This window comes from Rhinolophus hipposideros (assembly GCF_964194185.1).
Source record: "Rhinolophus hipposideros genome assembly, chromosome: 13".
In the NCBI taxonomy this organism is placed as follows: domain Eukaryota; kingdom Metazoa; phylum Chordata; class Mammalia; order Chiroptera; family Rhinolophidae; genus Rhinolophus; species Rhinolophus hipposideros.
In genome coordinates this window covers 5,415,183-5,433,384 of record NC_138059.1, presented here as the reverse complement: position 1 = coordinate 5,433,384, position 18,202 = coordinate 5,415,183, and the positions used below count along the sequence as shown (strand labels likewise).

Here is an 18,202-nt window from a genome sequence, read left to right as displayed (position 1 = left end):
TTCTTCTCCAAAAGTTGATGGCTTTGCCTGGGTCACAGCGTGACACCACTTAAACATAGCTGATGGACATAGAATCCTCGCCCTTGGTTTAAAAAGGCTGCAACACCATTTTGAGAAGACCACACTTTACTCGTGGTTTCTTAGTATGTTATCATCTGAACATATATTTCTCTATATCATAACAAGAAATTATAAGGTCCTGTGAAGACATTTTTGAGGAATGAAGACAAGAGGAACATAAAACCAAAAGGGGATGGGGAGGATTACCTGAAATTAATCAAGAGAAAATGTTAAGTTCTCGTGGTGCCAAACGACCCAGCATTTCCAAACATGGTAATTTTACCCAGTCCCACCTTCTCGCTCCAATCTCCTTCATTCTCCCAGACGTAAGAACAGGGTGAGCTGTGTGCCCTTGACATTTCTAAGCTGCGCTCATATTCAACCAGCTATCTGATTTCAGAGACAGTTCTCCCGCCAAAACACAATGTCTCTGAAGAGCCAAGAGACATTTAGTTGTTTTTTATTTCAACTGAAGATTATATGTTTATATATGTACATATGTGTGAATGTATGTATTTTAAAAAGGCCAAATATACCCCTGCAGAGATTAAAAATAAAACCCAGGCCCTGTCAAGAAATGCCAACTGATTATACAGAGTCCTAGAAACTTAGGGTTTGACCTCAGCACATTTTTTTGCAAGGCAATGAGGGAAGTTTGGAGACACCAAGGAATCAATAATGGTTCATCCGTCAGATGTCCACACCTGTCCCAACAGCCACAGTAAACATCTATTTCCTGTCAATCCAACCCAAGGGTGTAGAGGATGTTAAACAAATCTCTAGCTCTCTACTCCAGCTATTTACTGTGACTCTTACATCTGTTCTCTCCTCTCTGACTCTTGGATTGGGAGGGGGTAGGGGAATGAGGGTTGTCAAAAATAATGCAATGGCTCTAGAGGTCTTAGATATTTTCACTAAAAATACAGAGAAGAAAGGAATGATAATGTATTGAGTGTCAGACACTCAAGTGTTCTCTCTGTCATCACGTGAGATGGCAGCTGTAAACTCCATCCTTGGGTGAAGGGCCTGAGGTGAACAGGTTTAGTGACCTGTCTAAGTGCAAAGCTAAGGGACAACACAGACCCACCCCCACCCCACCGTCCTGCTTCCCAGGGCCACGAAACTGCCACTGAGGCAAACACACGGCACACACTCCCCGTTACCCGAGATGGATGGCTTTCAAATTATCCTGGGGTGGTTTTTTTTTTTATGCTGTTCATCTATTTCTGTCCATCAGCCCTGTCACTGGAAGTGCTGAAGGATACAGTCGATTCATTCGTTTTACATCGAGATGCACTTTGGGATGATTCTAGCGAGCCGAGCTTCACACTGCGTGGGAAAACTGCATCCCAAAGAAACACCACATCTCTGTAAACTGAGGGCAGATTTCTAAAAATGTCTTCGGCTTCCAATAGATACAGCATTCAGGAAAAGAGGAGCAACTGACCGACTGTGTAGTGCAATCATTTTTCAGTTGAGTCACCGAAGTGCAGATATAAATTCAACAGCATCTCTCGGCATGGCAGTAGCCCTTGTGCGAAACCCTCTCCAGTGGGAATACGGGATCGCTTATTGCAAAAAAGAAGCAAAAATCCCCCAAACTTTTCAATGTGAGAGGTGTTCATCCATTCCCGAGTTTAAATGTTCTAAATGGTTTTTCCTTTTCAGAGCGAATAAGAAATCTGAGCACTCACACAAACATTTTTGGATACTCTAAAGAAGCTCATCTATAAATACGTTTACCATAGCATCATGTATAATTGCAATAAGGAAAAATCTGGAAACCCTGCGACATTCGACAACAGGTGGATGGGTAGATAAAATGAGGTACTACCACTGGACGATGCGTTACAAAAAGCCTGAGAAATTATAATCAGGGAAACAACGTGTCATCAGTGTTAAGAACAGAGTGTAAGCCACCCACGCCCATGTATGCAAAATGTGCGCGTAGGCATGGACAAAGAACAGAAGGCAGTACTGGTAAACGAATGTCCGGGGGAGGATGGGGAAACCTGTGGGTAAATTATTACTTTTTTCATTTTAGATGTGCATCAAGGTTGCTCTGATGTTACCCTAAGACATGCCAATGGATCACGAGGAGGATGGCATAGCAATGTTGATGAAGAATTAACACGAAACGTTCCAGGCTTTGGACTGAACTGTCCTATGTCACGGCTCTTCCCAAGGGGCACAGGGCCGGGCAGGGAGTAAGCAGGCCCCCAGCGCAGCACGTGGCCTACCTTGCTGCAGGAGCGTGTCAGCCGCCAGCTCCCCGGCGCCCACGTTGGCGTACTCCTCGTTGGGGTGCTTCCTGTTGTAATGCCGCTTCAGGGAGCCGGATATGTTGCACGAGTAATGGCAGTGGGCGCAGCGGAAAGGCTGCAGGGAAAGGAGGAACGGTTAGGGAAAGGGGAGCCAGCTGAGATCAAGCCCCCGAGGAAAAGGAAGATGAACAGCTCCCCCCAAATGTCCTCCTTCCCCGCTCTCCCATCTGTGCATGTCTGAAACCCCGAAAGCCCGCGATGGGCAGGGCCGTCCCCTTGGGGTTCATTCCCCTTGGGGTACACTCGAAGGAGAATGTGACCTTGGGATGCTGAATCCGGCCTCTGTGGAACAAACCAAGTGACTGGGCAAGGTGCGCTCAGACCAGGAGGGGCCTCTGCTAAATTTGGTTGCTTTTCTTTCTTTCTCATTTTTATTTTTTTGGCCAATCCAGAATTTATATTTCTTGCTTAAGAATAACAAAAGAGCAATACCGTAATCACTCTTTTTTTTTTAAGTGAGTGCCTTTCAAACTAGCTCCTCTTACAATTAATTCCCTGCTGTATTTGCCTCTTCAACTAAACGATTTCCTCCACAGTATTTACTTGCAAGAACCTGTATATACACAAGTGCCAACCCTTCGCTCTGCCCGCCGTTAGAGAAAACCGCCTGCTCAAATCCATTTCCAACCCCGACCTGGGCAAGACAAGGCACTCTCAGGATAAGGACACAAAGAGGTCATGCAGCCTTGCCTGTCACCTGGCACACTGCTTCGAGGCACTCATAGGGGTGGTGAGGGGAGAGGGCTGCTGCTCAGCCCTCTGGGCGAGCCCAGTGAGACCCGGTCAGCAGCTGGGTGATGGACGTACATCCGGGTTATTGCCATTTCCCATACTCTTGCTTCTGGCTGGGACAGTATCAAAGTGTCCCCCGAACCATGCGCTGTACAACTTGACAGCAGAGGGCTGCAGAAACCCCAGCTTTGCACTCAGGGCCCATTGGGTAATACAAGCACCTTCCCAGCCATGGGAATGGGAGAGCGTGGAGCAGCCAGAACAGCGCAGGGGACCCAGACGGGGCAAGTTTAACCGACACCCGGCACTGGCCGACAATGCACCCTCAGACAGGTGGTGAGGCTTCTCTGAGCCCTGAATTTCTCATCAGTAAAATGGAGATACTCACCCTACCTTTGCAAGGTTGTTGTGAGAATTAAGATGCTGCAGAAACTGGCATTTATTGTTTTTATTAGCAATTTTATACAACTCACACTGTGCCTGCGGATGCTGACATACCACTGTGTCTATTAAGACCTCAAAACCACCTCGACTCTTCAACGGTCCGGTTCCTTAGTCTTTCACCACTACTACCCAGAAGACCTAAACCAGCAACAGCCGGTCTGTGCAAAGGTCTTCTCTTTGAAGCTTTCCTCGGCCCCTCTTGCAATGGCTTCTTCAGGTCTACAGATGTGCTGAAGCCTTCCCATTAAAAGAGGGAGAAACAGGGTGGGGAGGAGGGAAAGAGGGAAGACACGGAAAAGAAAATACTTGTACCTCATCGTCCTCGTTGCGGTCACTGCATGGGCCCCAGCCCACCTCACCCTCCGGAAGAGCAGTTCCTGCCCACGGCCCTCCCGTTTTCACCTCCCTGTCTCAGGCCTCCCAAATCGCCTAGACACGCCACTCCTACAGGTACAGGCAGCACTCCCTCCTCAGACATCATCCCTGCCTCCCCTCTCCTTTCGCTGGCTGCCAACCTCCCACTGGCATCTGTGACATGGTGACATTGCTATCCCCAGGTGCTCCTAATGCTCTGAACTTTCTCAGTCTCTTTACTACGTCCCCTCCCCAGGCGTAATGGTGAACGCTGGCTTTCTCCACAGTTCTGTTCTTGGGCCTGTTTTGTTCCACGTGGTTCCAGTGAGCCTTTTCACACTGATGATTGCTGGGTCTACATATGCAGCTATGATTTTTTTCTGAACCACAGAAAGAAATTGTCAACTGTCTTCTAGGTAGCTACAGGGAAGTTCTAGAGGCACCTCATAGTAAACACACACAATTTCAGACTCGCTACCTTTCTGCAAAGTCAGCTAATCACCCAAAGACAAACTTGAGTGTCATCCTAGACTTTTTCTTCTCTCTTACTATCCAATGAATTACGGAGTCTGGCCCAGGTGTCCTCAAAAACCTTTCCAGAGTTCACCTCTGCGCTGGCTAGTCCAGCACAGAGAAAAATGCTACAGTGGAAATGACCCAGAAGGGTCATTCTCAGAAAGAGACACAGGGAAGTTCGTCTGGTAAGCCACCCTGCCCTGAAACGCTCCCCAGGGACGCCCCCGAGGTCAGGAGACGCATCGTGCTACACTCGGGCTTCACCTAAGAGTACCCTGTGTTTTTAGCCCACACAGGTTTATTAAACAAAAGGGCCTGGAACAGAGGCAAAAATAAGTCAGGCTCCCTCATCTATCCACTGAGCAGAGAGTAAGAGGTCTAACATGCCAATATGTGATGACCTTCAAAGTAAAAGGCCAAAACATATTCATGTGTTCATCTCTAAATAAGCAAATACCATGCATTTATTTTTGGAACGTTAGCATTTGCACACAAAAAAATCAAAAAGAACCACTGAAAATGCTCTACTGCCTGTGCTGAGTGTTGAGGGAGGCGGGCAAAGTCAGGACGGGACAATCAGAGTGAGAAATTGTCCTACAAACCGAACTTCAGGCTCGAGTGCCACCTTCACCCTTCTTGTGGCAAAGCAGATAGATTACTTCATGCGAGTGTGAACTCCTTTTATTCCCCGTGCCCTCTCCTTGGGAGAATTGCTAATGAGAAGAAAAACTACCAAAACGTGAGCAGAAGCAGAACATGTTCAGGTGTGCCCAAATGAGAAATCCTTTTCTGAGCTAGCGATTTCTGTGCAAATCTTCAATGCTGAGAGGTGGGAGGGATGCTTTGAAAGACTCACTTTGACCAGCCTTCCTCCCACGAGGAGACATTTTCCTGTGTCCTCCGACAGCCTGTTTGCTTAGCGTCTGTCAGGTGCCGGAGGGCAAACCCCCACCGCCCCTTGCATTGCTCTACAGCTCTGGGGGTTGGGACCATACAGCTCCTCGGCTCTTTCCTTCATTGGCCTTGGCTTCTACCCCTTATGCCAATCATAACCTTTTAGATTAAATCAATCAGCACCTAACTTCTACTTGGGATCCTGTCTCCATAACTGTGGTAACCGAGGCAGGGAGGGAATTCTGCTGGGGCCGTGGCAGGTGAGGGAGAGCGGATGGCACCCCCACACCCACGGCCAGGTATGAATTCTGACTGCATGACTGACACTGCAACTCCTGAGAGTTCTTTTCTGAAGCATGTACTTCCTGACACCCTCCTCTGAGCTAGGCACCGTTCCCTCACCCTGGGGACACAGTGACAGGTGAGAGCAATCTGCGATTCTCTGCATCCTGACGAGTTTTTGGTCTTAGGTAGGAAATGCAAAGATTAAATGCTATCTAAGCAAATTAAACCATAAAACTCAGTTTCTAAGTCAGATACTCGCAGATAGCAAATGACACTTGATCTCAAAAGGGACGTGATTTATTGTCTGCTTTTGGAATTATTAACCAAAATAATGTGATCTAACATAATAATTACCATTATTCCAGCTAACATTTGCTGATAACTATGCCAGATAGTTGCAAGTGTCTTATACGGATTAATTCCTGTAAGTCTCCTAACAACCTCATTGTGTAGGTACAATCAATATCCCTATTTTACAGACAAGGAGAATGAGGTACAGAATGATGAGGGAAGTTGCCCAGTCTCCCAGGCTGACCCCTTCATTTGAACCGCATTTGGGGGCCTGGGCCCAGCCGGCAAGAAAGAGATGATTTGACTTCCCATTCACCATTATTTCCTGAACATCGAGCTCCCCTGGAAGCCCCACCTCGGGGTGGGGGGAATGGTTTGGTATTCTTTGATTTCCTAGACGTAAGGCAGCCCAGGTCTAATTATCAACTTCCAAAAATGAGAAACACCACGATGGGCTGGGAAAAATGTTGGCAGATCCTGGACGGCTGCGATGAGGCAGTGACGGGTGGAAGTTGACAAGACGAGGGTGCTTAGCAGCCAGATCACAATGGGACACGTGCTGTGTCAGGAAAATGACTTTAGGCAATGCCAGTCTCTGGCAGGTGTTGGGCGGGGGGTTGGTACTCCAGCTTCACATTTAGAAACATCGCTCTGGGAATGACTGGAGGGTGGATCTGAAAGGGACAAGACTGAAGGCAGGGAACCCATTACCTAGGTGTTCCGGAGGAAGAGACAAGAAATACAGAGGGCCCAAAGTGAGAGAGGAGAACAAACAACAGAAAAGGTTTAGGAGAGAGGGAGGAGGTCGAGTCAGCCAGGCTTGATGGCTGAGATGCTGTGGGAGCCTCCAGGACGACTCTGAGCTTCCAGCATGGGCGCCAGACGTTCCCCCAGCTGTGCAGGAAGCTCTACGGACAAGGAGAGACAGGGAGGGTGTGAGGACAGAACTCTGGACACCCAGGAGGGGTGTCTCCCAAAAAGCATGGGAGATGTGAGTGTAAGACTCAGAGGAACATTCTGGGCTTTCAATACAGATGTGAGCACCAGCAATTAGCAGATAAGACGGAACACACCCACTGCACGAAAACGTGAGTGCCTACGAAAGCAGCATTAAAACGGCACCCTGGGCTATGGGGACAGGGAACGAAGATGAGCTCATGAAGAAGGACAAGAAAGGGTGACCGCAGACAGCAGAATCTGGGTGTCTGGAGTCACAGAATCTAGGGAATAATATCCCTTAGGAATGACAGTCAAGTTCACTAAGAAATCCGATAATGCCTAACGCGTGTCCATTCAGCCTGGCCAGTAGGGAGGTGGACACCAGTGGGCTTACTGATTTCAGTAACGGGCTAAGAACAAAAGCCAGGTCAAGGAGGGAAGGCAAGGCAAAGGAACTGGATTTGGGGGCACGTTTCAATGATATTTCAATAATGCAAAAGATGCATCTTCTTCAAAAGGCACATCAGTGGGTCTTTCTCAGAAGACGCAGTGAAGGCCGTCAACTTGAGCGGAAAGAAACGTGCAGTTGAACTTGTGGAGGCTGAAACTTTCTAAGTTCTCAGACTTAGGTCAAGAAAGTAGGTAAGTTATATTTTTTCACAATTTGAGGATTTATTGTCCTGGCTCTTCAAACAAAAAGAAAACAGAAGAGGAAGGAAAGTCCTGTCTCACATGTGAAACGGGGTTCTGTAAAACTTGACTGGAAGACATCTCACTACATTAAAGAGGGGCTAAGCCAATGTCCCATCAGCATCAAGAAAGGGACTTAGAGCCACGTTTCCAAACAGATGAGAAGCTGGAGATTAGGTACTGATGCCCAAGGTCATGACATTGGTGACCAGTTACAAAGCACAGGATGGCTTTTGGTAAAAAAGAGAGGGTACCCTGCTGCCTCCCATTCACAGCGAGCAGGAAGGCTCTCTCCTGGTAAGACTTGGGTCTCGTGTGCAACCAAGTGTGGCCTGATGGCCATGAAGCTACATCCAAAGGCTCAGAGGCCAAAATGGGGGCCTGCCCCTCTGTGTTGGGCCTGCTGCTCTCTGCAGAAGGTAGAAAAGGAACATGACAAGAAAGAAGGTTCTGGATGTCTAGTGACATAAAACCTATGGCCACAGGTCACCATTTCATAACTGTAGTTTAACAGCACATGGAGGGAGGGAGGGAGAGAGGGAGAGAGAAAATGAGAGAAAGAGAGGGAGGAGAGAGAGAGAGAGAGAGAGAGAGAGAGAGAGAGAGAGAGAGAGAGAGAGAGAGAGAAGACAAAGCACAAGTCTCATTGATATCCAGGGTGCTTTGGACCCAAAATGCAGGAAAAGGCTAAATGATTGTTACAACCTGTATTACTCATTATACCACACATTCACGTATATACGCAATATTCTGGATGTGCATTCTATCTCACAATAAGAAAAATAAGAAAAAGATGAGTAAATGGGTATAAATATGAGACACAAAAAGCCATCTTCCCAAGGCTCTTATGAGAATTACAGATAACTTACATAAAATGCCCAGACACATAGCACCCAACAAGTGGTAGCCATTATTAATAACACGGACAATAACAGGTATATCCTGCCATGCAAAGTGCTCTTTAGGTTTATTTTCTTTCCCCTGTGTGATGAATTGACACTGACACTGGGATAGTATTCTAACATATCTACCATCACGCAAAATGTCCAAAAAGAAGACAGCAGTAGGAGTGGCTCTCTAAAGACCCAGTGACAGGCCTGGAGAAAATATTAACTAGAACGCTGGCATAGCCAGACGTCAATCAAGTTACACAGGTGGAGAGACGGTCTGCATTCTGCCAGTGCTGCCCTGGGGCTCTGCCTTAGGACAACCTGTAAGATTTACGACAGCCCCACTGTAGCCCAGAGAACACCACAGGAAGATGGAGGCTTTTCATTAACGTCTGAGGCAACCGTCGATTTCCTAAAACGCAAGCTAGCACAGAGTCACCCTGAGGAGTATGCAGTTGGGCTAGGAGGAGCATGGGACGCCCAATCCCTGAGAACTTCTAATGTGGGGCTCTCCTCCTGCCCAGACTTAATTCAGTTATAACGGAGACTCAGGAAGCAATTTCGTGGAATCCGGGCCTGGAAAGAACAGGCTGACGTGAGTGAGAGCTTCTTGTAACTGAGGTCTTAGCTGGATTTTATTTCTAAAAACAAAACTCAATGAAAACAGACGCTTCCCCCCCCATCTGCCATGGGGAGCTCTGTGGCCCAGGACACTTCTCAGACCTTTGAGGGGCAGTGGTGGCAGGAGTCAGAGAGGCCTGGGCTCGGTCGGGGTTAGTCCACTGCTTAACAGGTGTGCAACTCTGGCTCACGTGCTCATTTTGTCGTGTCCTCATCTTACCACAAGGAGCTATGACGATGTAGATGGAGAAGCCTGCAGAGAAATTGCCCCGCAGATGATACCATTCACTGTTGAGCCACAGGAACTCGGGGCAAATCGCCCCATTGAGAGGTAAAGAAAGAATGGTAGCCCTCCTTGCCTAAATACCTGCATGCGGGATTTGAGAATGTGCACGTTTCCATTTTCAGCAATAGAGGAAGAAGGGAATGCCGAGGCCCTGGGGGCTAGGAGGCCGGCTGAAGGTCACGCCGTTGGTCACCAGCCACAGCCGGCTGTGAATGAAGGTCTGTCTGACGCCAAAGCCCATGTGCCACTGTCCTCGGCTGCTGGCGCTCTGACGGCGAGGCCCGCTGCTGACCAGCACCGCGTCAGCCATGACCCGCTGCTGGTGGATTAGATGGATGATTTCTGCAGTTTTCCTTGTCATGATGCGTTTTCAGTTTTGCAAATGACTACGTGTTTCCAATCACAGGATGAACAAGTTGGTACCGCTTTCCGGGTAGTGTTTCCAGCACATAAAGTTTTGGGAGCACAAACTACTCACTTTTTCTCCCCCTGGCCTCCCTACTCCTTCCTCGGGGACCAGGCTCCGCACAGCCCCCCCAAATAACCCGCGACATACGACGTATGGCCAAAACCCAATTAGCACCACTGCTGAACTAAAGGTCCTTTGTCCCATGTTTCCATAGGTTTCCAAAGCACACACCGGAAAAAGATTACAAACGCTCCCTCGGACAGGGAGGGAAATCTCCACTGAGATTTCTTGAACATAATCTAATAATGAAGCAAGGCTTACTGCACCCGGCATAAGAAAAGAACGCACTTACAGATATTAAATCTGCTCTTTGTGAAGAGAACAGCTCCTGACGGGCTGCCCTGGGCCTCCCCAGGCTGCAGAGCCCAACTCGCAGCAGCGGTCAACAGCACTGGGTGCATTTAAAGAATCCCATGACCTTGGGACCAAGCTACATTGCCCCAGGGCCGAACCCCTCACTTCTGAAGCAATTTCATGTGTTTTATCTCATTCGAACCTCGCTGCCCCTCGCTACTATGAGGGAAGGGGCGCGCTGAGAGCTCAAGCTGAACTGAGGACAGAGTGAGGACCAAGCAGGGCCTGATAACAAAGAGCTGGGGAACCCGCGCCCTTGTGGCTACAAGCTATCGAAGGAGCTCTGAGTGCCGCCTCCACCTAGATGTCTTCCGTGATGATCCTATTATACAAAAGTCCTACAGAATCTATTCACTTACTCATTTGGCCACTCACCAAATTTTTTCTTTTTAAATTTTTAGTGGGGAATATTGGAGTGAGTTTCTCTAGGGCTCATCAGCTCCAAGTCGTTGTCCTTCAATCTAATTGTGCAGGGCTCAGCTCAGCTCCAAGTTCAATCGCCGTTTTCAATCTTTAGTTACAGGGGGTGCAGCCCTTCATTCCATGTGGGAATTGAACCGGCAACCTTGTGGTTGAGAGCTCGTGCTCTAACCAACTGAGCCATCCGGCCGCCCGTACCAAATATTTCTTAAGTGCTGCCTATGTACTTAGAATAGGACAAAAACTAAAACAAAATGCCTCACACAGCTTATCTTCTAGCATCACAAGCAAGTAAGTAATATGTCAGATGTTGTCAAACATCACACACAAAAAACAAAGCATTTGAACCAAGACCAGAAGGAGGTGAGAGATCGCGTGGCTTTCCAGGAGAAGACAGGAGCGAGAGGAGGGAAGCCCAGGTGCGAAGCCCAGCGAGGAGATGGCCCGGGTGTGCTGTGCCTGTGGCAGACGTGAGATGGGAGGACTCAGGGTGAGGCCGAGAGGGAGCCAGGCCCAGCTGGGCCAGCGGAGAACCATCTGCAGGACTGGCCTTTAACCTTGAGTGTGATCAGAAGCCATGCGAGTGGCAAGCCTATGTGGGGTCCATTATGTTCTTTTTTTTCTACTTCTGGATTCTCGGATGAGCAGTATTTCCCAAGGTGTTTCACAAAACCCAGGTGCGGGAAGGCTCATGGGGGGAATGGGAGGAGGGGCATCTGTGGTCAAACGGGGTTGAGGATCACTGCATTCTGTCCCCCTCCACACAGCACCTCCCAACCTCCCAGGGAACAGTGTTCTAAGGGACAATCTGGAACACTGCCTTCTGCCAGGCTCCATCACCCCCAGGGAGGAAGACGCAGGCTCCCCAAGTTCAGGCGCCGTGACCAACACGCTGGCACCCCTGTGGACTTGCCACTGTGGCTGAGGGAAGACTGGGCACTACAGCCTCAGAAAACCAACCACGCAAAAACAGAAGCCCTGATTAGCTGTCTGCGGGCCTAACCTCCGTATGCAGCGGTAAAGGTGTCCATCAGAAAGTTCTTTTCCACTCAGAGAAATGTCATCACATTGCCTCTCTGAACTACGAAGTCCCGTTACCCACACAGGGTGATCCAGCAAAGCGAAGGGCCCTTTTGGAATGTTCTGGATGGTGACATGGGCTGGTAGACTGAAATGTTTCATAGACACACAGAGCACATCCTCATGGCCTGCTCTAGGAGTCATTCCAGCAGAACCACACGCCGGCCCCTGACCGTGCAATAGGAGAAACACAGGGCAGGTCAACCACTGAAGCCCGCACGCCCTGATCCCTAGACTGGGAAGGGAGGCTCAAAAAGACACATCTGCACACTGATAAGAAAAGGGACCAAGACTGTACATTGTAAGCTATGCAGCAAAGCACATAAGGGAAATCCCTAAGGAGTAGATGTGTCTGAGATACCGGCTTCCTCACATCCTTCTCCGTCTGAGCGTAGTGGTAAGTATGAGCTACACACACGTGGAACCGTGCTGGTGGGGGTGCTAAACTGCCCCCACACTGACATACAACAAAGAACCTAACGAAGCACACAGTCACAGGGAACATACGTGGGGGGAAAGAAACAGAGGCGGAAGCAAAGACACACAGCAGAAAGGAAAACACCCATGTCCCAAGGAACGGCAGGCGCAAGTGGACGTCTGTGGCCTCACGTTCCTGATGGGCAGTCTTTAACAAGGTCTGTCTGCACCAAAGATTTCAAAGCAATGCTGTCGTGCGAATGTGATAGTCACCCCTGCCCTTGTGCCCCCGGCACACACAATCCAGGTGAACTGTGGAACCCACACTGTGGTCTGCAACCTGGGTCTCTGTCACAGCCACGCTGTACCGTCTGCGCAGTACGCCTGCGAGTTTTTTCAACCCTATTCAGAATTTATAAGCCTGAGGGCACGAGGTTGGGATATCGTTCCTGGATCAGCCACAACAGGGATAAAACCAAGACTGGGGCTAAAGATCCAGGAGAAATATCCTGGTCTTCCTATCGTTCAACGAGCACAAAGCCATCTCTGTTGTAAAATAAGGCCAGAGACATTAAACAATATAAAAGAATAAAAGTTTTAAAACCATGGAGTACCCCAAGTTCAAATATGGCTGTGTTGAGGCCATTATCTCATCACAATAAATAACAGTAAATCAATTCCATACTAATTGCTTTTCGTGCCAGAGCTCAGAAGACTCTTCAGCGCTCTCTGATTATTGATTTTTTTGTAATCACTTGTGCTGTCAAAAATGCAATATTTCCAGAGAATATACCGTGCACTATTAGACCGACAGGATTTTAATTTAATATGAGTCAATCTAATTCCCCCCATTTTTTTCCCCCAGAAGTGCTTTAAAAATCTAAACTACAAGGAAGCTGAATATGGCTTAAGAGGTTTTCAGCAAAGATATTTCAGTTCAAAACAATTTTAGAAATGGTCCCTTAGACCACGCCCTCCTGCCACGGCCCTTCTTTCTCCTCACACAGGCATATATGCTTCAAGGAAAACAAAAGTGTAAACTCAAATACATTACTTTCATGTAAATTAAGAACTGAAAAGCAAAACAAACATCCCCAACAGAAACCCCACACGTTTCTTTTTACCCCCTTTGCCTACGGTTCAGTAATTTCCACTGAACACAGAAAAATGTTCTGCCCACTAAGTTTACAATCAGTCAGCACTTGGCTTCAAGATTTTGCTTGAGTTTTGATAGTTAAACAATATAACTGCAGGCTTATGTAATGAAAGCAGTGAGAGAGAAAAAAGGACAAGGGGACAGAAATGTCCCTCTGCTTGGCTTGATAATGAGACTGTTATGCATAGAGCGCAGCTTTGTCTTCAAACAAGGATCAGAATCCCAGCCCCACTGCTGACTAACTGTGTTGTCCTCCAGTGTCTTACTAAGCTGGACTCTGGGTCTCATCTTCCTCATCTGTAAAATGGGAAGATCAATACTTTCACGATAGGGTTTTTGAGGGAAAAATAAGGTAACATACCTACGACACCCGCCGTGATGCCTAACATGGACATCCTAAAAGGGACCATCCATCAGTCTGCGTTATTCGGACACTAAATACTTTTAAACATCCAACCTTGGGGTGGCATTTTCTGATGGAAAGCGGAAACTATCTGCTGGATAAGAGAAGTTGTTGTAGAAATAAAGCCGTGAAGGCATGGACAATGCCAGATGCCTCCGCATTCTCAGGGGTACTGACAATCGCAGACTGAGGGAGAACTTGAACTGTGGATACAAGTGTGGTTCCAAAAATGCTGCGCGTTAGAGAACATTTCCGTACTTTCAGTCCCTTGCTCACCAAGTTTAGGTTGGCGACGAGGAGTGGTTTCCATGCACAGCCACACCCTGGCGGACCTCATCCAGACGCCATCTTTGTGCAGTTTAGCATCTAAGCCCCTGACGTGCAGCGTGAGCTCAGCTGCCTGGTGTCTTCGGTACATACAACTCGTTTCAGCTTCACACGGACACATGGTATGAACGCCCTGGGGGCCCGTGCCGGTATCAGGAATGCAACAAGGGATTACTCTAACTCCCCTTGACTTGGGGATATAAGTCAACTAGAGAACTTTCTGGTTACTATAGGTTTTAAAAGCTATAGAATTCACATGATCGGATAATATTATATTAACCCACTTAAAACATGGCTTTTACAAAATGACAGAGTTGAAACAGTCAGGTGGTCTGCTGGGTTCCAACAGTACGTAGCACATAACTTTCTTATAACACTTAACATACGTGCTGCTATTTTTATGACTTGTGAGCCTGGCGGAAAAGGCCTGGCTGTATCCTGACATCCCTGCCCCCCACTCCCCTGGGCATGGTGCCTGGCACACAGGGGGTGCACAGAAAAGGTCTGTTGAAGGAATGAGTGAGCATTTCATGTTTTGCATCAAACATGCAGCTGAAAATTTAGTACTTTATTTACGCTTACATGTCTCTTTAAAATCAAAATGTCAAATTGCAGTATCATGTACTCCATACAGAATAAATACATAGGAAAAGTTTGTCGATAACAAAATCAACGAATGAAATCTCCCTTACTTTTGTGAAAGTCCTTCGGGTGAGCAAACTTCAATCTGACAACAGGCGATACCCTCCGCGGGCTTCGTGTTATAAATTTCTGAGGATTGGATTGGCTTGAGGCACATATCACACATAAATTAAATTCAACAGTGACTTTTCAAGATGACGATCTCGCTGGCTCCCCTTTAAGAATGTGCTCTTCTGTTCCTACAAGGTTTGTGGCCACAGGACAGAAGACCAGCACTCGCCTTCTGAGAGCGAAGGCTGAGGCATGATCAGAGCTATTTATCGAACAAGCCCAGGCTTTGTTTCAGAAATAAAGACATAAGAAGGCAGGTTCAGCATTAACTCGCTCTGAACAGTCTCCAAAATACACAGATTTTGAAACCTGCTGATTTCAGACTAAATTTTTTGTCTGTTTGTTTTTTGCAGACTTACACATTCATACACCCAATTTTTTTTCTTGCTTTCCAGAAGTCAGAAACATTTTGGTGCTCTAGGAGCCTCACGGAGCAGAGACCCAAAAAGCAAACTCCCTCCCGCATTGGGGACCCTGTGACATGTGTCAGGACTATGCAGAAAACTGGTAGGAAGCAGTGACGAGGAGAGAACGACATGGGGTCTGGGTCAGACCCCTCGTACAGGGAAATAAGATTCATTGAACGCACGCATGGGCAGGTCTAGCATTCACTGTGAGAAGAAGAGGGCTTTACAAAGAACTGTGTGTGGGAAATGTACCTTGTGAAAGGTTCTCTGTGTTAAGTGACATAGGTATGTGGTCAGGCACGTTTTAGAGGAATGTGCCAAATCAGTGGCATTAGGTTTCTAGGATTCCATGAACAAACAGAGCATGTCACAGACATGGCCATTTTAAACACAGACATGCTAAAGAGGATGGCACTACACAGATATGCCAATCTTTTCATGGAAAGAGAAAGAAAGGAAGTGGGATGGAGTTCGGACAGAACCAACGTTTGAGAACTATGTGCCGAGCTCTCTACTTCTAGGCATTTATACTCACAGCCTATACAGTGACAAGAGGTACTGCTTTGTCCTCGTGGTACAGAACAGTCACAAAGGTTACATAACTGGCTCAAGAACACAGGCAGTAAGTGGCCGGGTGGGATTCTAAGGCAGGCTGACCATTGCACCACAGTGTATCCTGTCAGGAAAGGAAGGGTTTGTGCTCTAGGATGAGGGTTCAAGCCACACTGTTATTTCTCTCACTGACACACGTCCAAGGGCCCATGCATCTCGCCGGCCTTCCCTGCCCTGCCATGAGCAGTGCTGCCTGGAGGAAAATCTCGCAGGGAGTTGGCAGAGCCCCTGGTGACTCCGCCCACTTAGATGACAGGTGACAGCCGCAGTCTGCTGCCTCACTCACCCTCCTTGCTCCTCACTTCCGGCAAAGTTTCTGTGTGCGTCCGGGGCAGGTGGGAGAGGGGACCAACACGGGCATTTCCTGGGCACCCCCTTTGTGCAGACGCTGTGTGAGACATTGCGTGGGGGGTTGCATGTAGTCGTGACGTCTTTGCGGGCTCCCTTTGGATGTGAGCGTTCCTCAGACTTTTTCTATTTTTGATGGCATTAGCGGTTTCGAAGAGAAATGATAAGGTATTTTACAGCATGTCCCTCATTTGAGATTTGTTGACTTTTTAACTATAATGGTGGATACAAGTCATTATGCATTTGTCAAATCCCATATAATGTCCACCAAGAGTGAACCCTAATGTCCACTATGCGCTTTGAGTGATTATGATGTGTCTATATAGGTTTATCGATTATAACGAATACACCACTTTGGTGGCAGTATCGAAAATACACAGAGTGCTCTATGGGAGGGGGTAGGTGGAGGATGGGAACTCCGTGTACTTTCCTCTGGACTGCTCTGTGTACTTTTTGGGAGGCACACATTATTTTAAAATAAACATTTTTAAAAAATAAAGTCATTTTTATTCCTATGAAAGAAACTGACACTGAATCAGCCAGCCCCATAACTGAAAACATTTCTGTCAACAGAGTCATGGGTTTCTACGAGCTTCACAGAGATGAAATGGCTCAGGTTGCTGCCTGCCTACTGATCACACTGCCTTACCGAACGGTGTGTGGGCTTGTTTAGCAGGAAGGCAACAAGGTGAACAGCTAGACTGGAAGAAGAAGCCGCGTTTTGCTTGGAGATGCCTGCCTCCTGCCCCAGCATCGTTTCTGGGCTTCTTTAAGGCTGATCCTGTCAGTTCCACTCTGCGGAACGCATTTTAATTACAGCTGCAAGCAGCACATGTAACGCCTTCACTACTCGGTTATTCTCAGTGGTGTCATGGGCTTCTCCCAGTGTTTTAAAGGCATTTAGATTTTTAGGATGATACGGAAATGCTTTCGGCATGAAGATAGCCACGGTAGGGTTACTGATAGCTGTAAAAACTGGGAAGGACCCAACTGCCCAATTATGAAAGGAATGGTTAATTACACTATGATACTCATCATCCTTAAGCAGACACTTAAAGTACCGTGTTTCCCCGAAAATAAGACCCAGCCAGACAATCAGCTCTAATGCATCTTTTGGAGCAAAAATTAATATAAGACCCGGTCTTATTTTACTACGACATGACATGACATGACATGACACTGGGTGTTATATTAATTTTTACTCAAAAAAACGCATTAGAGCTGACTGTCTGGCTAGATCTTATTTTAGGGGAAACATGGTAGCTAAGAAATATATTTTCATGAAATGTGAAAAGGCCTATAAAACAATGATACATAATAAAAGGCAATATTTATGATGCCTAAAGCACGTGGGCTCTCCAGCTCTGCCTCTGACTGGGAGGTCACTCTGTCGAACTTGGAAGTCAAGTATTCTTGGCAAACCATCTGGCCACTCATCTAAACCACATTCTCTAACTGAACTTTAGCAGTGGTAATGCTGACATTTTAATCTCCATCAAAAAATGCTCATTTATAGGATGACCGTAATCGTGTCTAAAAAAATAATATATCCAAAAATCCTACAAGGAGAGGGACCAAAAAGCATTTTCCAAATCACATTTAGTGAACACATGTTGACTTTATGTTTAAAATATGTAAATAAAAACATGTAATTTTAAAAGACAGTATGAGAGTTTACTCTTATTACAGTGTTTCCTAAAAAAAAAAAAATTATATACTGCAAATTATACATCTAGAACTAGAAAAGCAAATTGGTTTCATCTTGCAAGCCAACGGAATAGAATAGTAGTGTCAGCCTGAAGATTCTGAGGCCTCATGTAGGATTAGTAAAACAGAGGGTTGATTTCTTGATGGTGTTTGTCGTTGGTATGAGAAAGGAGTGTAGGAATATATATACATACTATGTATTTTCTGATTTGGATGAAAATTTTCTACCACAGAGTAGATGTGAAAAAGGAAGAAAAAAGAGTGGGGCAATGCAGGAGGCAGATGATGCCACCCCCCAGTGTCCGTTTGCTAATCCTTGGATCGTTCCAGGGCAAAAAGGTGGAATTAAGGTTATCCGTCACGTGACTGTAAGAGAAGGACATTATCCTGGGTTTTCCAAATGGGCCACGTAATCACAAGCGT

General features: G+C 47.0%; 1 protein-coding gene across 4 annotated transcripts in view; it reads right to left on the bottom strand.

The window, feature by feature from the left end:
- The window catches only part of ZFAT (zinc finger and AT-hook domain containing), a 143,324-nt gene that overhangs the window by 34,398 nt on the left and 90,724 nt on the right, over window positions 1–18,202 (bottom strand). For all 4 annotated transcript variants that reach the window (XM_081069896.1, XM_081069895.1, XM_081069898.1 and 1 more), the window contains exon 12: window positions 2,301–2,439. In XM_081069896.1, the coding sequence (XP_080926022.1) occupies window positions 2,301–2,439 (139 nt within the window). The remainder of the gene's footprint in view (window positions 1–2,300; window positions 2,440–18,202) is intronic.